Source organism: Saccopteryx bilineata, chromosome 1 (genome assembly GCF_036850765.1).
Source record: "Saccopteryx bilineata isolate mSacBil1 chromosome 1, mSacBil1_pri_phased_curated, whole genome shotgun sequence".
NCBI lineage: Eukaryota > Metazoa > Chordata > Mammalia > Chiroptera > Emballonuridae > Saccopteryx > Saccopteryx bilineata.
Genome location: NC_089490.1, coordinates 49249114 through 49270101, shown reverse-complemented (window position 1 = coordinate 49270101; position 20988 = coordinate 49249114). Strand labels below are relative to the sequence as shown.

Genomic DNA, 20988 nt, shown 5'->3' with positions numbered 1-20988 from the left:
CTCCCCAGAATCAGGTCACATCCAGGTTTTGGTCTTTGCCCAAAGCCCAAAGTTATAGGTAACCCCCAAAGAATGATCTGTAAGTAAAACAGCCAACGTACCTACGGAAAATATATTTAAGGTATGAAAATGGAAGCAGTATCAGTTGCTTCACATGCTTATAAACATGGTCTCTTCTGTTACGATTCTAATCAACTACAATTACCTTTATAGACTATGGTCCAACGGCTCCCCCTTGGGGTTCTTTCTCCCCTGAAACTTCTCCCACAGTCCTCAAGGGGATGGGATGGGAGTTAGAGAAGGATTTGAGCACAAACAGGCATGATCTTGACAACACTCAACTTCACTGAGTTTCAGCTGCCTCATCTGCAAATTACCCAATTATTTAAGAAGGTTTCTGAAATGTAAAATCTTACCTATGGATAAAACAAAAGTCTAAAGCATTTAGTTTGCCTGAAATTCACGGGGCTGAGGATTTTGAAGAGCCAAATTGATAATGATGATAAAATGAATCTTCTCTTAATTTCCAGGAAGCATACACTGCAAACAAAAACTATGCTCAGTGATTTTTTTTTTATGCTCAGTGATTTTAAGTCTCCTACTTCAAGAATTGATGCTTCTCATCTCTCTCCCTTTCTGATTGTTTGTCCCTATCTGTCCCTCTCTCTGACTCTCTGTATCAATAAAAAATAAATAAATAAGTTTTTAAAAGCCAGGCCCTGGTTGTGAATCACGTGGATTACCGTGGTAAATTTGAGCTGTTTTCCAAACAGTGACAAGGATCCCGTAACATGCCGGCTTTAGGAACTGCAAGGCAGGGAAAACCAGTTTATGTTAGCCATCCCTGTTGTCTATAAGGGACCCTTGACCTTCAGAGAAATACAACAAGATATAGACTTTTAACAGGTTTGTCTTGCTGGAAAACCAAAAATATGTTTTCCAGGGCCTCCTCTTGCCCTCTGCTCGGGCTGGTCTCACTCATCTCTCTTGTGCTCACCTCTTTCACCACAAGGGGGCGCTGGAGTGCGACAGTGAAATTCTCACCCCACAAGATGTCCCGCAACGACCCATTTACAGAGCTTCTGTGGTCAGTGAATTTGGCAAAGCAGCTATGTTCTTCTCTTGAAGATTCACAACAGAGATTGGCTTATTAATGACCCTAAGAGGTTTCAAAGCAAAAAGAGAAGGAGATGAGGTTGAAGGAAGAGAGGGAGAAACAGAACCAGAAATAGAAAAACCTGTTATATTTATTTCACCCTATGGGGCAACTGTGTTAGGCTTGCTTGCTGGTTTACTGCTTCAAGCCCTTTGCCTGATGGGGTCGTGAGCATGTGGCAGCACCGTGTGTGCATAGCCTATATGCTGCGCTCAGGGGGATTGCCTATGCACGGGTTGCCTGCCCGTCCCTGTTAAGGGGCCATTTTTGCTGTTTGTTTGCCTGAGAGGCAATTTCCCCTGCCTGTGTGCTTGTCCGCCATTGTGAGATTTTATTAAACAAATGACCCAACCCTTTCCGGCTCCGCAGTTTTTCTACCATCTGCTGAAATCCAATGTGGACCTGCCAGGCCTCGACCACTGGCATTAAAACCCTGCACTGAAAGGGAAAAAAATTAATTTTAGCTGCCTGGTTGGGTAGCTCCGTTGGTTAGAGTATCGTCCCAACACACCAAGGTTATGGGTTCAATCCCTGGTCAGAGCACATGCGGAAAGTGACCAATGGGCACACAAACTAGATGGGGCAACAAATGAATGCTTCTCTCTCTCTTTCTCTCTCACTCACCCTCCCTTTTTTCCTTCCTCTCTCTGTCTCTCTAAAACCAATCAATAAAAAATTTTTTTAAAAAAAACAAGGTACATTTTGAAAAAAATTAATTTAGCTACCAAACCTCTTTAGTATAAAACTTAGTAAGTCCTGCTAAATTCAAGTTCTGCAAATGGTCTCACTTAGACAATACTGGACCAGACGATCCCTGAAATGACCTTAATTTTGAAAATTCTATTTACATAGATAGCTTCTACTGATCATTTCTCTCCCTCGCCAAAAATCCACCATAGCTCCCACCTGCCTGTAAAGTCCCAATTCTTTAGCACAGCGTTCGAGACCTACCAGACTTTGGCTCTAACTTTTCCAGTCTTAGTTCCCTTCTTTCCATCCTTGAGTCTGCTTCTTCCAAACTGGGGCTTCCCCTGCGCCCTCTTCATATTCCCGTTGCTTTCTCTCCTCTGTGCCTCTGCCCATGCTGGCTACAGCTGGAATGCCTTTGCAAACTGTGCACATATCTGACCTGTGGTGGCACAGTGGGATAAAGCGTCGACCTGGAACACTGAGGTCACCGGTTTGAAACCCTCGGCTTGCCTGGTCAAGGCACATATGGGAGTTGATGCTTCCTGTTCCTCCCCCTTCTCTCTCTCTCTGTCTCTCTCTCTCACTCCTCTCTCTCTAAAAAAAATCAATAAACAAACTGTGCACATACAAATGCAACCCACTTTACTCAAGTCAGGCAATCTTCTCCAATTTATATTTAGAGCTCATACTTGGGGCTCTTATACTAGACAAGGTGCTCGGCTTCTTGTACAGAAGTAGTCTGTTCCTTCCCTAGGCTTCTTAGAAGAACGGCCTTGTACACAGTCGCCTGTTCCCTAGTTCCTTCCTTGCACATAGCATGTTTTTATTAAAAGTATCATCTGAAGAATATATGGCTGATGGGATCCAACAGGAATGGTCTCAGGGCCAGCGGCCAATTCTGGTCCTGCCATCAGCATGTGGGGACTCGGGCCATTTGCTCCTCTGCCCGAGAGCTGTGGGCTCAGCTTTATAAAGACAGAGGAAGCCTGGCAGGAGCCACAGGCCTTCCAGAACCAAATATCCTGAGAGTCTCTTGATTTATAATCCACTTAACAAAGACTTTGAGACAATTCACAGAATTAAAAATAGAGTGAAAGAGAACAGTTAATGACAAAAAAAAAGGAACAGACTAGAAGTCTATTTGTATTTTAACAGAGGAAAACTAATTAATCCAAAGGAAAGAATCTCTAACATTAGGGCCTTAGGGATATGTAAGGGACAAAGAGAAAAGATAGTTTTTAAATTAGAAAATTATCCTGAATTATCAAAGTTGTCCACATAAATGACTATTACTTTATAAGGTACATCTGATCTTAAATATATATTTTTATAGCTCATCTCTGCAAAATTACTTACTTTAAAAAATAACTATCAAAAAACCAGTTCTTTAATGCAGTTGTTATGAAAATGTGCTCTCCAGATAGGACGTATTGGCATCACTTGGGGCCTTCTCAGAAATGCAAACCTCAGTCCTCATTACAAACTTCTTGCATCAGAAACTCTGAGGGAGGGGCCAGGAATCTGCATTCTAACAAGGCCTCTGGGAGATGCTGATACACAACAAAGTTTCTGCATAATTATATTTGGAGCTAAATATGTTATCACCTGTGTCTATAAACTCATTTGACAAAGATACAGAAATGTGTGATTCTCTTTTCACTCCTTTCTGTTATCACTACTGTGCAACCCACTTCGAAATGGAGAAATAGCACATATATTTGGTCTAATGCCTTTGGCTTTTGCCATTGTCACTGCTCAGGCCTCCACGCTGTCATTAATACCTGCCCCATCTCTTACAGCTGATCAAGCAGATCCCTGCAAATTCCTGGCCTGCGGCGACTTTGCCCAGTGTGGAAAGAATGAGTGGACCAAGGAAGCTGAGTGTCGCTGCAGACCGAGGTCTGAGAGCCAGGGGCACCTGGACCACCAGGAGGACCTGGGCCTCTGTGCCCCTGGAGGGGAATGTGAGGTCACCCAGGGAAAGGGAGCTCCGTGCAGGTAGGTCAAACACACAAACTTGATAGACCCCAGAATTTATTTGTAATTCTGAGGAACCTATCGTTAGTTAGAGTGAATTCATGTGGTCCTTTAAACCCATGATTTCCAAACTTCAGTGCGCATCAGACTGTCCTGGAGGAGGACTTGTTAGAACACCCACGACTGGGCTTTCTGTGCTATTTCATTAAGACCGCAGGGAAGGAAAGAGAACCTGTGTCCGCTCTAAGAAAGAGTGCCACACGGTCCACTACTTTAATTGCTGTGTGAGCGGGTGTCTGTATGTTTCTGTAATACTTGGCTTTTTCTCTATTTGTGAATACAATAGCTTTCATCATAAGAAAACTGTAAAATATAGAAAATTGTGAGATAAAAAATAAGTCACATGAACTCCTATAATTTTTTGATGAACATGTTTATGTAGAATGTTCATATACAATCTTCTAATGCAATCAGCCTGGCTTCTTGTTTTGTAGTCAACTTTTTATATAGACCATTCCTCCACGTAAGTAGATATTTTCTGTAGCATCTCTTTCTTTTTTTTTTTTTTTTTTTTTTTTTTTTTTTTTTTTTTTTTTGAGACAGAGAGACAGGAAGGAGGGGAAGGAGAGAGACAAGAAGCATCAACCTGTAGTTGCTTCACTTTAGTTGTTTTATTGATTGCTTCTCATATGTGCCTTGGCGGGGGCAGTGGATCAAGACCAGCCATTGACCCCTTGATCAAGCCAGCAACCTTGGGCTCATGTTGATGACCCCATGCTCAAGTTGGAGACCTACACTCAAGTTGATGAGCCCATGCTCTAGCCAGCAACTTCGGAGTTTCAAACTGGGGCCCTCAGCATCCTGGGCTGATGCTCAACCCACTTCGCCACCACCAGTCAGGCTGTAGCATCCTTTTAATTACACAGTAGTGATTTAATGATTAAACATTCTATATATGTGCTATGATATGTTTAATCAATCCTTCATTACTATTTTTTTTAAGGTAAGAGGAAGGGAGATAGTGAGACTCCCACATGCACTCTGACCAGGATCCACCCAGCAACCCTGTATGGGGCCAATGCTTGAATACCAAGCTATTTTTAGCACCTGAGGCTGACACAGACCAACCAAGCCATCCTTAGGGCCCAGGGCTGATGTTCAAACAAATTAAGCCACTGGCTGCAGGAGGGGAAGAGGGAGAGAAGGGGGACAGAGAGGGGAAGAGTGGCAGATAGTCGCTTCTCTTGTTTGCACTGACCAGGGATCGAAGCTGGGACATCCATATGCCAGGCCAACGATCTATCCACTGAGCCACCAACCAGGGCCCAATCCTTCATTTTTGACCAAAAGGTTAGAAGAAGCTCTTTAAGCTCAGTTGATTAGAGCATAATCTTAATAAGCCAAGGTTGTGGGTTTGATCCCGTCAGGGCACATACAAGAATCAACCAATGAATGCATAAATAAGTGGACCAACAAATCACTGTTTTTCTCTCCCTCTACCCCTTCTCTCTCTCTAAAAATCAATCAGTAAATAAATTTTTAATGTAAAAATACAGTTTCACCCAAGTTCAAGTCCAAACTCTACCCCTAATAAACGAGCAATATTTCCTCTGCTTTAAGCCTCAAATATTTCATCTTTATAATAGGGATAATAGAACAAATGCATGACTTTAGGTAAGGAATAAATTAGATGCACCTCACTGTAAACTCTCAGCTGCTAGCATTATTGGAGCTGTTTGATAATTATCAACAAGGCAGCCTTGTAAGGAAAAACTGAGATTCCCTGCTTGGTTCGTAAAACTCAACTCTGAAGCAAATCAGCTGAGGACACTAAGTGCTATAACTTTGAAAACAGCATTCTCTGAAGAAGTATAAACGTGGATGCATTTCTGTTATTCTACCTGAGAGTGAAAAAAGATAGGAAACCCATATTGAGGGCAAGCGCCTTACTGAGATGGGTCCGTTGCCATGCATCAAGCATTTTTAGTCAGTTCCGTTCTGTCACTCTATGGCCAAATCAGTCATTCAGTGTATTTTCACCTTCATTTTCCTTCGATTCTTTTTCTGCATTCAGTGTTGATGAATACACTCCACACATTTTTCAGTTCCATCCATTTTAGATGTTTTCTATATAGATTCAGTGGTACTAAGAACTTACTTGGCAAAACTCCCCTAAGAATAAACAACATTTTCATTTTTTCAAAGGTCCTTTCTTTGACTTAGTGAATTTTACTTTTATTCATCACAATTATCATGCATACATGGAAGATGCAAATCTAGATCTACGAGGATAAATTATTTATGAATTTTCCTTTTCAGCTCTAAAAATGTTCACTTTGTCCTTTAATAGGCCTAAATGTGTTCTTTGTGACATTATTTATAATAATGAAAATCGTTTCCAAATGTAGGGGGCACATTCAGTAAGTGATGGTACAAAGTGACACTTAAAAAGAGGTCTTAATAACAAGTACTTGTCTTAACTACACCAAGGTCAGAGGTTTCCACACTTGCTACACCTCAGATGGGGGCTCCATTTTCCCTCTAGTAGCTGTTTCTCACTCTTTCGAGCCTTTTCATCACTGGATTAGAGGGGAGAAGGCAAGGGGACCTGGGGTTGGAGTTTAATGTAGTCCAATCCGGTTTTTAAAACTTCATTTGGGCCCTGGCCGGTTGGCTCAGCGGTAGAGCGTCGGCCTGGTGTGCAGGGGACCTGGATTCGATTCCCGGCCAGGGCACATAGGAGAAGCGCCCATTTGCTTCTCCACCCCCCCCCCTCCTTCCTCTCTGTCTCTCTCTTCCCCTCCGGCAGCCAAGGCTCCATTGGAGCAAAGATGGGCCGGGCGCTGGGGGTGGCTCCTTGGCCTCTGCCCCAGGCGCTCCAGTGGCTCTGGTCGAGGCAGAGCGACACCCGGGAGGGGCAGAGCATTGCCCCCTGGTGGGCAGAGCGTCGCCCCTGGTGGGCCTGTCTCTCCCCGTTTCCAGCTTCAGAAAAATACAAAAAAAAAAAAAAATTTTAAAAAACAACAACAACAACAAAAAAACTTCATTTGCTTAAGAGTTTAAGCAATCACTTTCGGCACCTGTTTTCCTGAACTCTGTAGTCAGGCTCAGAGATCCTCTCCCGCGCCCTTCCTCTCTTCTCCAGGGTGGTGGCTGCATGCACTGGGGGAGGGGGCTCTCCTTGTCTCAGCAAGTCCTTCAAAAAGTCTCCATTCCCCTACTCTCCTTCCGCGTTATCTTTTAGTTCTGGCTCTGGCATCTGCATGTGTCCTGGTAGTCTCAAAGCCTCCAAATCACCCAACCAGGACAAGCTGAACCGAAAATACTGCCTTAGCTTGGTCGGAGGAACAAGGAAGTTGTAACTCCACCTCCGGGAACTATACAGAACTATACATCTCCATTCTCTCTCCTGTCTTCTCGCCGAGTATTGGGACCAAGAGTAGATTTTCCCTCCTTCCTATGGTCATGTCCACCAAGGGGGGAAGGGGTTCCCCTCTTTCCTTGAAGTTAAAATGTTCAGGATATTGGGAGATAGAAGAGTTTACTGATAATGGAACATATGTCAGAAAGTATCCCCCAATATTGTATCTATGATATAACATAAAGAGGAAAAAAGCAAGGTGTATAAATACTGTCATCAGTAATTATGTAATACGTATATAGAGAAATCTGGAATGATGTACTTAAATTTTTTTTTTTAATTTTATTTTGAAATTGCATGAACAGCCTGACCTGTGATGGTGCAGTGGTTAAAGCTTTGATTTGGAATGCTGAGGTCGCTGGTTCAAAACCATGGACCTCATCAGTAATTATGTAATATGTATATAGAGAAATCTGGAATGATGTACTTAAATTTTTTTAAAATTTTATTTTGAAATTGCATGAACAGCCTGACCTGTGGTGGTGCAGTGGATAAAGCCTTGACTTGGAATGCTGAGGTCGCTGGTTCAAAACCATGGGCTTTCCTGGTCAAGGCACATACAGGAAGCAACTGCTATGAGCTGATGCTTCCCACTTCTTTCCCGTCTCTCTCTCTCTCTCTCTCTCTCTTTCTCTCTCTCTCTCTCCTTTCCCATCTAAAAACCAATAAATAAAATTAAAAAAAAAGAAATTGCATGAATAAAATGCTATTAGAGTTGCTTTTCAATAACCACAACTCAGAACTTTACTTGAAAAATAACTCCACTTCTGCGAGATGAACTTACTCATCTTTGGCATGAGTTTTATTCAGTCCTCCTGAGACCACTGCCTAAGAAACAGTAAGCCAACTGGAAGGCAAAACCCAGGAGAGATGCAGAAAGCATAGTCTCTCCAACTGTAACAAAAGCACTAGCAAAATATGCTATCCATTTTCACTTGTCATAATAATTTTAAAACAAAATAGTAGGAAGTTATAGTTGCTGTCAGTATCGATAAGCTCAAGAAAAAGAATATCATGCTTTTGCTGTCTTTTGTAGGTCATCACATCGCTCTAACAATCAAGCACATAAAACTGGTGTTAAAAAGTTCCAGCTCCAGCAAAATAACAAGGTAAACTCATATTTTTAAATGTTGCCTGGCCTGCCTGACCAGGCAGTGGTGCAGTGGATAGAGTGTCAGACTGGGACACAACGCGGAGGACTCAGGTTTGAAACTCCGAAGTCGCTGGCTTGAGCAAGGGCTCACCAGCTTGAGCAAGGAGTCACTGGCTTGAGTGCGGGATTACAGACATGACCTCACGATCGCTGGCTTGAAGCCCAAGGTCACTGGCTTGAGACCAAGGTCGCTGGCTGGAGCAAGGGATCACTCACTCTGCTGTGGCCCCCGGGTCAAGGCACATATAAAAAAGTAATCAATGAATAAGCAATCAACGAACAACTAAGATGCTGCAATGAAGAATTGATGCTTCTCATCTCTCTCCCTTCCTGTCTGTTTCTTCCTATCTGTCCCTCTTTCTGATTCGCTCTATCTCTGTCAAAAAATAAATGTTGCCTGACCTGTGGTGGCACAGTGGATAAAGCGTCAACCTAGAATGCTAAGGTCACTGGTTCGAAACCCTGGGTTTGCCTGCAAGGCACATATGGGAGTTGATGGTCCCTGCTCTTCCCCCTTCTTTCTCTCTCTCTCTCTCTCTCTCTCTCTCTCTCTCTCTCCCTCCAACCTCTCTAAAATGAATAAAATCCAAAAGAAAAAAAATGTTTTAAATATTGATTTTAATTATTGAATTTTGAAGGAAATTTAAAACATTTCTGGACCTGACTCTTATTTTAAATAGAGGTAAATAAAAGCACTTTGCCAGGCCTTTTAATTTAGTATTTTAAGGGGAGAAAAGGCATTTATTGGTGTAAGAAGGGTAGAAACAGAAGATTTGCATTAACTAAAATGTGTAGACAAAACAATAAAATAATAAACAATCCAAGTATTTTATAATATTCCTAACCTTTTCTTATAAAAATATACATGTGATTTATCAATGCATTTAAACATGGTTGAAATTTTCAGTGATAATTTATATTCCTGGAACTGTACCATTTTATGTCTATTTTTTTTTCTTTTTCTTTTTCTTTCCTTTTGTATTTTTCTGAAATGAGAAGCTGGGAGACGGAGAGACAGAGTCCTGCATGCACCCAACCAGGATCCACCCTGTTAGCTCACTAGGGGGCGACGCTCTGCCCATCTGGGGCATTGCTCCATTGCAACCAGAGCCATTCTAGCACCTGAGGCAGAGGCCATGGAGCCATCCCCAGCACCCGGGCCAACTTTGCTCCAATGGAGCCTTGGCTGCGGGAGGAGAAAACAGAGAAAGAAAAGTGGAGAAGCAGATGGGCGCTTCTACTGTGTGCCCTGGTCCAAAATTGAACCTGGGACATCTACACACCAGCTGACTCTCTACCACTGAGCCAACTGGCCAAGGCTTATGTATATTCTTGTAAAATATCTTCTTTTGATTTCAAATGATCAGCTAAAGCAAAAAATATGTAGAAAAATGTAGAAGACATGATTTGTGAACAATGAGCAACTTCAAAAATTCCTGAAAGTTCATCCTCAGATAAATGTTCCTTTCAGGGTCCTTGATTCCTCTTTTAAATTACTCATCTATTCATCAACTTATTTTATGAAGAAAAACAATTTATCTATCACCAGGTTAAATATAGCCTACATTGAGTTTTCAAAATGACTTTTGGGAGAATATTTTGGATAATTTGTAGCCTGAAATTACCTAATTTCAAAGATTATGCCTAGTCTTTGATGGAAAAAGTGAGTGAGCACCAACCAGTATCTACTCTACCTGAGACCTATAGTGTTAGATGGAAACACATCAAAGCTTGCACTTGAAACAGTTATAATAGTCAACTGACATCTGACCAGGTGGTGGTACAGTGGATAGAGCATTGGATTGGGGTGCAGAAGACCCAGGTTCGAGACCCCGAGGTCGCCAGCTTGAGTGTGGTCTCATCTGGTTTGAGCAAAGCTCACCAGCTTGGACCCAAGGTCGCTGGCTCGAGCAAGGGGTTCCTCAGTCTGCTGAAGGCCCACGGTCAAGGCACATATGAGAAAGCAATCAATGAACAACTAAGGTGTAGCAACAAAAAACTGATGATTGATGCTTCTCATTTCTCTCTGTTCCTTTCTGTCCCTATCTATTCCTCTCTCTCTCTCTCTCTCTCTCTAAAAAAAAAAAAAAGTCAATTGACGATCAAGAAGGATACTGAGGCAATCATACCAAATGCCTATCATATTATCATGTGTCCAAGTACACACTGGGAATATGTGAGCCATTCTAACTTCCTGAAATAAAGTTGGAAAGCCAGGAAAAGTTCAGATTTGAGCCATAAAATGACAATGGGACAAAGGATCTGATATTAACAAAATGGCCAGGATGATGCAAGCACCAACTAAATCCTGAAGTACAAGGTAGAATTAAGACACAATTCAAATGAAGAAGCAACATGAAATAGTAATGTCTGCTATGGTGAGAAAGGTACATGGGGACTTTAATTCGCAAACTACTAGCTACCCTTGCTTCAAAAGATAGTTCAGCCTGCAACCTGAAATAGGTTTTAGAAGAGATAAAATATATTGCTGGTAGGTTAAAAAGTTAGGAATATTTTGGCAGGCATCTTCAACCTTTCAAGAAAGTTACCCTACATGGCAAGCACATGATCACACCCATCAGCAGAGGTCATTTTGGAATGAATCATTGATTTCACCTTGGATGGCATTTTTTAAGCTTTTCAAATTTTCTCTCTTCCAGGTAACCAGGAAAAGAAATTCTGAATTACTGACTGCAGGATATGAAGAATTTAACCATCAAGTTCGGGAAGGAAATTAAAAACTGAAAATGTGCATATTATCACTTAATCTATCTCCAGAGAGATGGCTTGCTTTCTCAAAGAAAAATTTTGCACTCAGTCAAAATTCTAAAAACACAGGCGGGCAGAGTCACTGGTCATCAGAAGCCAGGTACATAGTCAACACTGGGAACCAGCGCACACCATGTTGCAATAGAGAACAATGCACTTGATGACCGGCACATTCTGAAGAAAAAGATTTATCAAAACCCAAGACAGAATCAGTGAAACATTTTGGCTATTCCTGGGTGATAGTGGAGGAAATGGTAAACAAGGTTTGCTTCCAGCTGCCCTTAAATATTGCTCACAGGTCATTTAAATATGCAACTCATTGTTTATTTTGGGCGGGATAGGGGGGGAACAATATATCCAGAAGCAAAGCTCTTCACATGTTAGCATGTACCTAAAAGGAGATCTAAATGCATGGATTTATAAAGTATGTAAACACTGTTGAGGGTATATATGCTCCACACTTCAGTGTCTGTAACACACACACACTCAACACACCTTCAGTTCTTAGGCACATTAGTTTTATAAGAAATTGCTGCTTACATGGTAGATTGTTTTGTCTCCAATAGTTTCTGGTTTCTTTCATTAGAAGAAAAAGTAACCATAGAAAATCTTTTCTCATTACTGCAGAAAGCTATTTTAAAAGAACATACTATACTGGATGGGCTTGGGGAGGGAGGGAAGTGAGATTGTATTTTGTGACATAACCAATCCCAGTTTCTACCACAGATGAACTGTATCTCCCTGTAATCTAGTAACTCCATCACACTAACTCCGGTGTGTGCTGAGGTAGATGGGCATCAAGGTAATCCAGTTCAGCCAGATTTTAATGTGTCGTTTAATGGCAAGTGAACTCCTCTGTATCTATCTGAAATGTTCCACTATCAGATACATTTACAGCTTTAATTTCAATAAAACATAAGCACTATATAGTCATCAATTTATAACAAAATGTGTCTGTGCTTTAGTACATATTCCCTGGATTTTCTTTATGGATTATAATGAAGGATTTCCAGCATGACTTTTTTTTTTTTTTTAAGCGAGAGAAAGAGAGAGAGAGACACACACACAGCCAGGGATAGACAGACAGAAAGGGATACAAGAAGCATCCATTCTTTGTTGTGGCACCTTAATTGTTCATTGCTTTCTCATAAATGCTTTGACCAGGTGAGCCCTTACTCAAGCCAGTGACCCCTTGCTCAAGCCAGTGACCCTGTGCTCAAGCTTGCAAGTCCATGCTCAAGCTGGATGAGCCCACACTCAAGCCTATGACCTTGGGGATTCAAACCTGGGTCCTCAGCATCCTGGGCCTATGCTCTATCCACTGCACCACCACCTGGTCAGACTCAAGCATGATTTTAATGCTGCCAAAAGATAGCCAAATAGTAAACGTTGACAGCAACATTTTAGCAGTAAACTTCAAAAATTAAGACAAAACAAAATGTCTCCTAACAAAAGAGACAATCCCTGGGGAAATTATATTTGCCCCTGGTTACAAATCCTTGAAAACTCACTCCTGTTGGTCACGCAAATGCATCAATTTCATCCCTATTCCCACCCCAATCCTCCTTTCATGCAGGAGCTATGAAATCTGATGACTTTAAATTGTGGGATTTTTAAAAAAATATTTTATTTATTGATTTTTTAGAGAGAGAGGAGTGAAAGAGAGAGACAGAGAGAGAGAGATGGGGGAGGAGCAGGAAGCATCAACTCCCATATGTGCCTTGACCAGGCAAGCCCAAGGTTTCGAACCGGTGACCTCAGTGTTCCAGGTCGACGCTTTATCCACTGCACCACCACAGGTCAGGTCTGATGACTTTAAATTGTGAAACGGCAGTAAAGTGCCACAAAGCAAACAGTGGCGCCAGGAATGCACCTGCTCATTGCCACGTCCCTGGAACTTGCCAGAGGAAAACGTTTGTTGGAAGCATGATAGGTCAACCAAAAGCTCATGAACCAAACTACACCTAAAGGGAAAATGGAAACCTAACCCTCTCGTCTCCCAGAATGTGCTTCCCACTCTCTACATAAAAGAGAAATAGGCAATCACTCCATTTTCAGAAAGGTAGGCCCCTCTTGAAGGAACTGCCTCTCACTCTTTGGGTCACCCACTTTTTTGACTGGTCTTTTCAAACCAGCCAGAGAACTGCTGTGATTAGTCAGCCCCGGTCTCCTCGTACTCAGAAGACCCATCTGATCACAGTAGGTTCCAGATGGGGGTATGAAGTAATCTAGGTAGACCAGCTGTACTCAAAGGACTCCTCTTTGGTCCCCCCATCTTCACACCCTGTGCCGTCTCACAGATGGGTACGGGCCTGGAGAAAGGTGGCCGAGATTTCGTTTTTCTCTAATCTAGGCGAATGAGTAGCTGTGGCTCACACACCTGCTTGTTCCCAAGAGTGAAAATCCATAGGCGTCTGGGGTCAAAACTCAAGGACATTTCAATTACCCGAGTTCCTTGCCTCTTCCTGCAGCCACCCGGCTCTGGGTTTCCAGCTCTGGTGGGCGGACGAAGCTTCAGAAGCCCAGACTTCTCGAGCTTACGCCATGGGAGACATGGACAGCAAGCGCAACATTTACAACTGTTTAAGATTTATAAAACCCTGTAAGTATTAAAAGCACTAGATAAAAAGAAAGTTCTATATAGAAAGCATTTATTATTTTTATTTCCAGTACAAGCAGTATTTTAGGACAGTATTAGATACACATTTTTAAGAAAAATGAGAAAAAATTAGGTAACAGTTACAATTAGATAAATTTTCAAAAGTGAAAAGAAAATGGCCAATTAATAAACTATTCAAGGTTTGAAGGTGAGATTCTGCATAGGTACAAATTAGGATTAAGGATTCTCTTTTTGATGTGTGTTTTTCCGGTTATCTTTTGACAAACTTCTTGAAAAGGATGCCAACTACAAGCATGACAAGTTCACATACTAGGTCAGTGACGGGGAGGAAGAATACATTGATTTGAACTGAACTCCAGTGTACTGACAGATCTGGCCCTGGTTCCGTCGGGCGCTGGCCGAGGCTCTCCACTCGACCGCTCCACGAGGCTTCCACCCAGCAGGTCTGCTCAGTGCTGGCTTCCCAGTGGCAGTGCCATTTCTAGATGCTAAGAATTCAGACACCAGGTCTATCTTGATCCAAGTTTTAATAACCACAGGTTCTGCTCTTATATACACTTTGTTCTAGAAATTAGCAAAGATCTAGGTAGGGGTGCTTTGTCATCTCAAATGTACCGATGTTTTTCAACCTGGGGTGCAGCTGCCAGAGGCAAACCCCCTCTCCTTTCTTCCCCCTCCATCACTGCTCCCCTCAACTGGTTATTTTCATTTGTAGATATCCTCTCTCCTCTGTTAAGTTTATCTTCTGTGATGAATGAAACCTCTCAATACTTCTTAGTGCTGGCAATGGCAAACAGAGAAACTGTCTCTCCTCTGAGGCTGTGCGGTGACAGAGGAGCATCCTTCTGTAAATCCGCAGGGCTTACTCAGAAACTTTGCTCATTGAGATTGTTTTTCTTCTCCACATTTGGAGCAAAGGCATTAGTATCTCTTATACGGTCTAGGACTAAATTACCTGACCTCTGTATCTCTGCCACATCTTCTGTAAAAGAAGGTAGGCTGACCTCTAACATCTTATTAGCTGATTCATTCAATAAATACTTATTCTACTGAGCCAAATACTTTTAAGTTACTTCAGGTGACGAAACCAAAGATTTATACATTTGGATGCCCTTAACCACAGTTAAGAATCTGTAAATAAAAATATCTTTTAAAAATCCAATTAATGAAGCTCTATAAACAAATCTTCATTATTATTCTTGCCTGTTTCTGTTCTCTAAGCTTCGGAAAATACCACCTCATTTCCATTTGAGATTGTCTCTTGTTGGTTGCTTGCAAAACAAAAGGATTCACTACCTTCCTGGATAGAATGACCTATAAACAGTATAGAAAGCAGAGCTCCAGTCACACGTGAATGTCTTTTGTGTGGGCTTGTGCTCCTGCATGCATTATTTCTTCCTCACGTAATTCTTTCAGAAGGTGCCACCCACTCAACTTCACAACTATTGGACATACGTGTATTAGAAACACGTTCTTGCAGTGTGCACCTAAGGCTCATAATACATATCTCAGACATGTTAGTGGAATTAGGAATCTTTATTATAGGCGGCTTAAGTGTCTGTCACCGATAGCTTATTGGTTGCTTGCGTAACTGTACAAACCAATGGGGTGAAGTTGCCACGGCATTCAAATAGTCCCACCTTCTGGCATGCCACCTCACAAATTGAGGTTTAAGATTAGAGCAATTATTATGCTGTTAAGAAATCTTAACACCAGAAGGGGTCTTTGCAATGATACAAGACTAGAGGTTCTCCAATTGAAAAATAATGTCATAATAGCTAAGTCTTTGGCTCCTCTAAAGGTGAAATACATGTCATTCCAAGAATTGATTTGGCTCCATCTCAAACAGGGTTGCCGTTTCAATTGAGACGTAGACAATTTCCTGTAAAACTTGCCTTTGCTATGACCATCAATAAGTCTCAGGGCCAAATGCTTAAGCGTATTGGCATTTTTTTACCTGAGCCTGCATTTGGACATGGTCAACTTTATGTTGCTTGTTCAAGAGTTCATGAAAGAACGGATGTAAAATTAAAAATAATTGATGGTCCTCTGCAAGGTGAGCTTAAAAATGATGGAAAGATCTACACAAGAAATGTTGTGTACAAAGAGATCTTTGACATGTGAATTAACATTTTATTATTTAAATCACCTTTATTTATTGAGCTAGCGGTGGCTCTTAAGAAATGTACCGCCAGTGGTTTCCTTCATTGCACTCTACTTTAAGCAATTAAGCAAGTAGAAGGGGTTAACCCCGTGGGGCAGTAAGCAAAGGGGCGTCCTCGCTGCCTGCCCTGGGTAATTCAGTTTGAATTAGCAGACACCTTTGCACAAATCATTTTAATTACAATTTATAATATCTAGAACAGCAGTCATTTCGTATGACCGCCGGGCTTTCTAGTTACATTATAATTGCACTGAATGTGAAAATACTTTGTTCTCATTTTTAATATTTTATGAATGTCTACCTTTGCAAAGCATCCACTCACTAAGGAAGGAACTTGTACTAAGACAAGCATTAAGAGATTAGTTCTTAATATACAGCAGTGGTTTTCAAGAAGTTTTAAAACATGCAATACCTATTTACCATATTTCCCCATGTATAAGACGCTCCCATGTATAAGATGCACCTTAATCTTGGAGCCCAAAATTTGAAAAAAATTACATAAAGTTATTGAACTCAAGTATGATTCATCATAAACATACAACTCCTCAACAAGCACAAAACAGCGGGAAATGCAAGTAAAAAAAAAACTACAACCACTGTATAAGATGCACTCAGTTTTAGAACCCAAATTTTTTGAAGAAGGGTGTGTCTTATACATGGGGAAATACAGTAGTCAGAGGCACTAAATAAATATTTTCCCTAAGATTGTCAAATAAAAAATGACAACAGCCAATACAACAATCGCCATCCAGTGTGAATCAATCAAAATTACACTTTTTTTTTTGTCAGATCAGCAAAGAATAGTTTTTGGTGTGTCACAGTAGTTAGTTTATGTGTGCCATGAAATGAAAAAGGTTGAAAATCACTGATATACAGAATGCTGGTTTAAACTTCAAATTTTGAGTCTCAAAATATTAAAATATGAATGTACTTTGGCTTCCTACAGTTTTCACCTCACGCCGGGGCTTTCATTGTGAACACTGCAAAGCATCTGCATCAACATCTTTTAGGACACAATTTCTGTTCTTTCCCGTAAAGCGTGATGAGGTTCCAAATTTCTCCAGCAAAGGGGTTTCTGTGTGCATGTGCGTATCTTGTATGTAGGTTACTACTCTAAGTCTATCTGAATCAGGGCAGCTCTCCAGGCAGCCCAAGTTAACTCAGGAGACTACTTTAAATAGATAAGTTCTAGGACAGCTGTGTGACATAATTAGCAACAAAAATGGCTTAAGATTTACTACGACTTTACTGCCTATGAAAGTAAAAGACTTTGCCTGATGGGGGGGGAGGGAGCACAGTGGAGAGTGTCAGTATGGGACACTAAGGACCCAGGTTCGAAACCCTGAGGTCACCAGCTTGAGCATGGGCTCATCCGGCTTGAGTGCGGGGTCGCTGGCCTAGCGTGGGATCATAGGCAGAGCCCCATGGTTGCTGGCTTGAGCAAGGGGTCACTGGCTCAGCTGTAGCCCCCTGGTCAAGGCACATATGAGAAAGCAATCAATGAACAACTAAGGTGCCGCAACTATGATTTGATGCTTCTCATTTCTCTCCTTTCCTGACTGTCCTTGTCTATCTCTATCTCTTGCTAAATAAAAATTAAGAAAAAATAAAGACTTGGAATAGTGCTTTACTGTGATATATTTCCTAGAAATTCTTCAAAATGTTAGGCCCTCTCATGATAATTTTATGGTTGATTAGTTTTCTATCAAGTAACTAAAATGCATGTAGGAGATACATACACTGTTTCTTGCAGAACAGTCATTAAAAATATATTTGGTTACTGTCTGACTGGTGGTGGCACAGTAGACAGAATGTCGACCTGGACTGCTGAGGTCCCAGGTTTGAAACCCTAAGGTCACCAGCTTGAGCGCAGGGTTGCTGGCTTGAGCATGGGATCATTGACATGATTCCACGGTCCCTTGGCTTGAAGCACCAAGACTGCTGGGTTGAAGCCCAAGGTCGCTGGCTTGTGCGAGGGGGTCATTGACGCAGCTGAAGCCCTTGATCAAGGTATGTATGAGAAGCAATCAATGAACAACTGAAGTGATGCAACTACTAGTTGCTTCTCACCTCTCACTTCCTATCTCTCTCTCTCTCTCTCTCTCTCTCTCTCTCAAACACACACACATACAAACATATATATATATGTATATTTCATTACTAAATTTTCTTCAAGGACTTTACTTGTTACTAGTTAAGAAACTATTCTATACAAATTCACTATCCTATACAAATAAAAACACCAATTAAAGGCAAGTGATGAGAAGAGAGAGAACAGGTCATTTATTTTCAGTAACCAGACTTTCTGTCACCAATCACAAGGACCAAATGACCCTAGGCTGGGTGAGTCTATGGAACAATACAACCTTCAAAAGATAATCATTTTCACATTCTCAGTAGCACAAACAGGACCATTTGATTTCTTAAACAGAAGAAAATCCTTTGCACAGCATCATAATAAATAAATAGTTCTGTACTAAGACGTATTGTGAGAGAAGCAATTCTGAAAACAGTATCTGTGGCTCACAAGCACCCATCTAATCAGCAGGAAATATACTCCTTACTGGAGTACTTTTTCTAGAAAAAAGAATCACTGAAAATTCAGTTCAAAGGTTAGTGTCTTTTAAAATCAGAAAAAAAGAGTAGAGAGAATAAATTTTATTTTCTAATTTTATTCTAAAATACAAACAAGACTCCTTAGGATAATGTCAACATAATTCCTTAATATCTCTTTGTCTACAAATTCCTAACACAAAAGTCATAAATTAGGCTAGAAACTGCTGACATTTGATCAAAACTAACAGCACACAAGGAAAACTTTTTTCTTTTTAATTATCAGTTACATGAAACAAGCAATTACTAAGTACAAGGGCCTTTGAATTACAAAGCTTATAAAACAGCTCTACAATTACCAAAATCTCAAAGGTCAAAAAGACACTAGGAATTTTTTTAAAATCAAGGATGTTTGGAAACAGAACACTAGCTTAAATCATATGAAACAACTTGGACAAGACTTTGAAAAGTCACAACGGAGATGAAGTTGAAGAAAAGTTTGAATTCAGTATAGTTAAGCCACAGTGCCACCTAAAACCCATTTCCTTTCCTAAATGAAACAAAAGTTATCTCAAAGCTTTAAGCATTTAAATGATCTGAATTTCATTTATTTGTCCATGGAATATAAGAAAAACACTCTTATAACACAATGTAAAAGAAAAGACAAACATATCGTGCAGACTACTGCAAGTACCTTCTTTATCACAAAGTACATCGATTACATTAAGGTTCTTTGCAGAATGCTGGAACTTCAGGCAAATGGCTTTATTCAAACTAAAACACATTGCAAAGCGGGGGGGGGGGGAGACACACAAAAATTTCCACCTTTGATGGAAATTTCCATGAATTTCTACAGAAGTGAGTAAAGAAGAAAGTAGACTGCTTTTAGATAAAAAAATCAGTGCCTTAATCATTTTAAGTGCCTTAATTTTTGTGAGAAATTTTTGTTTCATTATTCCAGTTATATTAGTCTGTGCCATCCTTAAAAACAGAGTAACCTGAATTTTTTTAAAATTTCTTTTCCTAGAGGACACTTACAATGAACTTAAGGTAACCTGCTGGCAAAGAATGAGACGAATCAGAATCTGTCCAAGTGTAACAAGTATTAGAGTACCAAGAGGTTTGACAGTTATAGCTGGATACAGGAAAATAATTTTTAGGTCCCCAAAATCACTACCATCACTAACCTTAAATTAACAAAAAGCCATAATCAATAAAATCTGTTCACTTTGCATAGAGAATTCTAACATGATCATGGAATGGTTAGCTCTCAGGGGCACGCACCCCACCTAGGACCACAGCAAGGGCCCGCGGCGTAAGGCGAGAGCAGCATCTACTTCAGCAGGTTCTGCAGCATGGCCGTGGCGTACGTGGGCCTGGCCTGTCTGCTCTCAATCGCATTCTGAAGGTACTGGATGCCTCCACAGCGCTCCCAAATCTCTTCAAACTGTCTTGGCAAAATCTCAGCACCACGCTTCCGAGTCAGGCCTGTCTCCTCCAGGTTCAGCTCACACATCTCCATGTCATCCTTACCTGCACGAAGGAGACAGAGAAGAATGACCTTATCTCTGTCAGAACCATTTATTATAAACGTTAGAGATTTGAGAACTTTTAAAACTTTCTTCTTCTAAGATTAAAATCTGCTTAATAAATTCACCAGAAACAAACGTGTCCTCCACCAAGGACCTTTTCAAACAAATGATCAGGGTTAATAAAAATGCTACATTTCCTTAAACCACTACAAACAAATCAGCTGACAGAAACAGCAAATGACAGGTTCTTGGGATACAAACAAGTTTCTACCTGCTCTACAAGGGCATAATCCAAGTGAGTTCCAATTATAAATAAATTAATCCTCAACTGAAAATGTGATTTAACTGCAAAACTCCATCCCTTGATCCCGAAATGTAATGAATTATTATATTATATACGAGGCTATTTCATTCAGAGTTTAAAATCCTTTCTTGCTTGATACATTTTTTTCCTGTGAGTCATACACACCAGCCACAAGCAGGATGGGTGGCTTGTCAGGATGGAGCTCCATTTGCCGGGCAATCCACGGTCCATCAAAATGGGCGTACCACCAGCCTTTCTTCTTGTTCTGCGGGTCCTTGTACTGGTCGGCGGGGCGGATGAACGGGATGCGGAAGAAGCGCTGCTGCCGGCTCATTTCCATCTCCTGCTGCCGGGCGGGAAGCTGAGCGGCGGGGTTCTGCTGAGCTGTTACACAGAGCAGGCAAGTTACACCCGCAGCTCAAGGGACAACAAAACAGCCTTTCTTCTTAAATGTCCCACACATGTTTTTAAAACCAAGGAAAAAGGGTTCCCCACCAGTAAATTTAAAACAAAATGTAAATAATAATCACTTAGAAACGAATGCAATTCACAGTGAGTTTTCTTTCCCTCAAGTTCCTGAGCCTTGCAAACACACACAGGCAGTCCCGTGCCTGCACTTTCCCCCACAGCAGCGGCCCTGAAAACCACC

General features: G+C 41.2%; 2 protein-coding genes across 9 annotated transcripts in view; one reads left to right on the top strand and one right to left on the bottom strand.

The window, feature by feature from the left end:
- IMPG1 (interphotoreceptor matrix proteoglycan 1) overlaps positions 1–12135 on the top strand; it is a 138711-nt gene extending 126576 nt beyond the window's left edge. For 2 of the 3 annotated variants that reach the window (XM_066253907.1, XM_066253894.1), the window contains 3 exons: positions 3646–3844; positions 8281–8353; positions 11058–12135. In XM_066253907.1, the coding sequence (XP_066110004.1) occupies positions 3646–3844; positions 8281–8353; positions 11058–11135 (350 nt within the window). In that variant the 3' untranslated portion in view covers positions 11136–12135. The remainder of the gene's footprint in view (positions 1–3645; positions 3845–8280; positions 8354–11057) is intronic. The other variant, XM_066253901.1, reaches the window with a different exon arrangement.
- A 6075-nt stretch (positions 12136–18210) lies between these two features.
- Positions 18211–20988, bottom strand: part of MYO6 (myosin VI) — a 185358-nt gene continuing 182580 nt past the window's right edge. For all 6 annotated transcript variants that reach the window (XM_066253755.1, XM_066253769.1, XM_066253778.1 and 3 more), the window contains 2 exons: positions 20505–20723; positions 18211–20036 (listed from right to left, as the gene is read on the bottom strand). In XM_066253755.1, the coding sequence (XP_066109852.1) occupies positions 19837–20036; positions 20505–20723 (419 nt within the window). In that variant the 3' untranslated portion in view covers positions 18211–19836. The remainder of the gene's footprint in view (positions 20037–20504; positions 20724–20988) is intronic.